The sequence below is a fragment of the Conger conger genome, chromosome 15, assembly GCF_963514075.1.
Source record: "Conger conger chromosome 15, fConCon1.1, whole genome shotgun sequence".
Classification (NCBI taxonomy): domain Eukaryota; kingdom Metazoa; phylum Chordata; class Actinopteri; order Anguilliformes; family Congridae; genus Conger; species Conger conger.
The window spans coordinates 4,418,034-4,421,781 of record NC_083774.1 but is presented as its reverse complement, the minus strand read 5'-3'; the positions used below and the strand labels follow the sequence as shown (position 1 = coordinate 4,421,781).

The following is a 3,748-nucleotide window of genomic DNA, read 5'->3' as shown; positions in this document are numbered from 1 at the left end:
TCAATTCATGATGCTCAATCACATACAAACACACACACTTACAGTACACATGCACACACACACAAACACACTTACAGTACACATGTACACACACATCCACACACGCACACACACAGACACACACATCCACACATGCACACACACATCCACATGCGTACACACGCACACACACATCCACACACGCACACACACATCCACACATGCACACACACATCCACATGCGTATACACACCCACACACACACATCCACATGCGTACACACACACACACACACACACACACATCCACACACGCACACACACACACACACATATCCACATGTGAACACACACACACACACACATCCACACACGCACACACACACACACACATATCCACATGTGAACACACATGCACACACACATCCACATGCGTACACACACACACACACACATCCACATGCGTACACACACACACATCCACATGCGTACACGCACACATCCACATGCGTACACGCACACACACAGCGGTCCTTGCTAGCGGGAGGGGCTCCCCCCGTACTGGGCGGGGCCGGGGCCGGGTGAGAGCGCTCTGTGATTGGGCAGTCTCTGGAGGACGGCCCTGGCTGTGAGTGGGCGTGTCAGCAGCGGCGGCCTCGAGGCTGAGGAGCGGACGATCACCGGCTGCCTGCTGATTGGCTGCTTCCCGCTCTTGCCCTCCTCGGTGCTGAAACCCAGAAGCCCAGGGAAAGTTCTGATTGGCCGTGCCAGTGTCTACAGCCCATAAAGCAGAAGGTCAGAGTCGCAGTACCTGTTGAATCTGTGATTCCCAATATGGTCAATATGTGATTCTGCTGCTCGTTCCAGAACATTCTAACTAAGTTCTCATTTATAAATAAGTTTCATATTATATCTGAATAAAACGATAACTCCTCATATATGCTGCAGATACAAACGTTTTTGTGAATATCTTTTCTGTCGCCCAACCCAGTTCATGTTAAAATGTGAAATTAAACGCTTTAAAATGTGCATGTCAGCTGCTCCTAATAATAAGTGTTGGAGTGTCTAGTTCAGTGCTGAATGTCTGTGGCATTTCTAAGCCCTTCTCTCTGTCGATCACGACCCACAGTGTGAGAACCTCTCAGTGTTTTTTTTTGGGGGGGGGGGCAGACCTGGGACTGAGGGACGCCCCCCTGGGGGTCTCCAGAGCCGGGCGGATTTTGGGGACCCCCTCCTCCCTCCTCCGCTCCTCCGGGGCGGGGGCCGCGCTCTCGGGCCCCCCCCAGGGCAGAGGGGCCTCCCGCTCGGCCCTGACCCTCAGCCTCCGCGCCCGCACCCCCGCCGGCCTGCCCTGGCCACCGGGGGGCGCCACCAGGCCCGGCGGGGGGGACGGGCTGAGGGGGGGGTCTGGGGACAGGGAGAGTCTGGAGACCGCTTCTCTTTCTGACACGAGGTCTGGCCAAGAGGGTAAAACAAACATGAAGTTATCCCACAGGAGAACATTGCACACATGGGCATCCAAAACACAGCAAAGAACACAGATCCCGCCTGCGAATGAGTATGAGAAAAGCACTATATGAATGCAAATAATTAATATTACTATGATTATTATGATTATTAAATATGTATTATAAATGTGTTTTATCGTGTGTGTGTGTATGCGTGCGTGCGTGCGTGCATGTGTGTGTGTGTGTGAGAGAGTGCGTGTGTGTCTGTGTATGTGTATGTGTGTGTGTGTGTGTGTGTGTGTGTGTGTGTATGTGTGAGAGTGCGTGTGTGTATGTGTGTGTGTGTGTGTGTGTGTGTGTTTGAGTAGAGAAGGGAGCTCACCAGGGGGTGGGGAGTTGAAGGAGGAGTCGGGGGAGGTCGTGTTTATGAGGCGACCGCAGACCGCTCTTCCTCCTTCCTCCTCCTCATCGCTGGTTAAGCTGAGGCCCATGCCCTCTTCCTCTCCCCCCTCGTCTTCATCGCTGTGGGAGATCTTCATCACCTGTGGCTGCCGCTCCTGTTCAATAGCCTGCAGACGTCTTCCACAGACAGAGAGAGAATCTTCCGTAAGAGGTGAGAACTGACTGGTCAGTGTACTCAGTTCAGTACCAGCTGAATGTTAATGTGTAATGTTGCTGCAAAGTTTAGTCCCTGCTGATCGTTGTAAAGTTTAGTACAATAATGTGTAATGTTGGTGTGTAAAGTTTTGTAGGGTGTGGAATGTTGGTGTAAAGTTTAGTACTGGCTGAACAGCAATGTGTCATGTTGGTGTAAGGTATTGTACAATAATGTGTAATGTTGGTGTAGTGTTTAGTACAGTTATGTGTCATGTTGTTCTCAAGTTTAGCACAGTAATTTGTACTTCTGGTGTAAAGTTTAGTATGGCCTGAGCAGTGTCTAAAGTTTAATACTTGCTGATCAGTATAAAGTTTAGTATGGTAATGTATCATGTTGGTATAAAGTTGAGTACAGTAATGCTGGTGTAAAGTTTAGTACAGTAATGTGTCATGTTGGTGTAAAGTTTACTACAGTAATGTGTCATGTTGGTGTAAAGTTTACTACAGTAATGTGTCATGTTGGTGTAAAGTTTACTACAGTAATGTGTCATGTTGGTGTAAAGTTTACTACAGTAATGTGTCATGTTGATGTAAAGTTTACTACAGTAATGTGTCATGTTGGTGTAAAGCTTTGTACAGTAATCTAAAGTTCAGTACCTGCTGTGCTCTCTCCTCCAGGCCCTGAGCTCAGAGAACACATCTTTCCGGTCTTTTCCGTCCGTCTCCTCTGGATCAAAGGTGTGTTCTGGGGTGTGTCTAGGCGGGGCTGAGGAGGGGGGTTCAGAGGCAGGAGCAGGGATCTGGAGGAGGGAGGGAGGGAGGGAGGGAGAGAGGGAGAGAGGATGTGAAGTGGAAGGAGAGATGGTGAGGGGCGAGAGCGAGGTGTAGAAAAGAGGTAGCAAAATGCAGGGAGGGAAAAACAAATGCATTTCACCTTGAATCAGGTAAAGCTGTCCTGCATGTAGACTGATTAACATGAACAGATCATAAATAGACCTCCTCCCCTCCCCCTGGGCTCAGAGACCAGGCTCACCCGCACTACTGCCTGAGCAAGACCCTGAAGGCCAACCAGCTCTACAGAGACCACCTACCTGGGACAACCGCTTATCACACACCAAAGGACGTACTGTTCACAAAACATCACACCTTAAATACTTTAACAATGTGTCTAATCCACGCAGATTTATACACACCCCTCTGGCCTGAGGAAACAAAACTTACTGTACGTCTGTGTTTAGTGTTTAGAATTCAGCACTTTAACCTCATATTCATTGTTGTATTTCAAATCCAAAGTGCTGGTGCATAGAGCCAAAACTACAAAAAAAATTCATGACACTGTCCAAATACTTAGGGACTGCATTGTCTGCGGTGGCGGATGGGTTGTTCATTGTGTTTCGTTAATGTCATTATCTGTGTAGATGGCGCTTTAGACACCATTCCTCTTGTCATGCTAATGCAGCACATTTGAATTTGAATGAGAAAGGGGGAGTGTGGATGAGAGCGATACAGGCCTTATCGGGGAAGAGGGGGAATAGAAAGTGGTAAGTGGGCGGGGCCACAGACAGGGAGAGAGAAATGGGGGGATAGGGACTGTGGGTGGGAGGCGGGAGAGAGGGAGAGACGGGAGGAGGAGGAATTAGGGAGGTGATTAAAAAGAGCAAAGGACAATGTGGGGGTGAAAGATGGACAGAGGTAGAAAGGCAGAAAAAGGGGGAGCGATCAAGA

At 49.1% G+C, this 3,748-nt stretch overlaps 1 protein-coding gene across 1 annotated transcript in view; it reads right to left on the bottom strand.

Moving 5' to 3' along the window:
- Nucleotides 1–515: 515 nt before the first annotated feature.
- lrrc56 (leucine rich repeat containing 56) overlaps nucleotides 516–3,748 on the bottom strand; it is a 17,637-nt gene continuing 14,404 nt past the window's right edge. The window contains exons 10-13 of the mRNA XM_061222502.1: nucleotides 2,681–2,823; nucleotides 1,809–2,005; nucleotides 1,151–1,385; nucleotides 516–705 (exon numbers count right to left, since the gene is read on the bottom strand). Of these exons, the coding sequence (XP_061078486.1) occupies nucleotides 516–705; nucleotides 1,151–1,385; nucleotides 1,809–2,005; nucleotides 2,681–2,823 (765 nt within the window). The remainder of the gene's footprint in view (nucleotides 706–1,150; nucleotides 1,386–1,808; nucleotides 2,006–2,680; nucleotides 2,824–3,748) is intronic.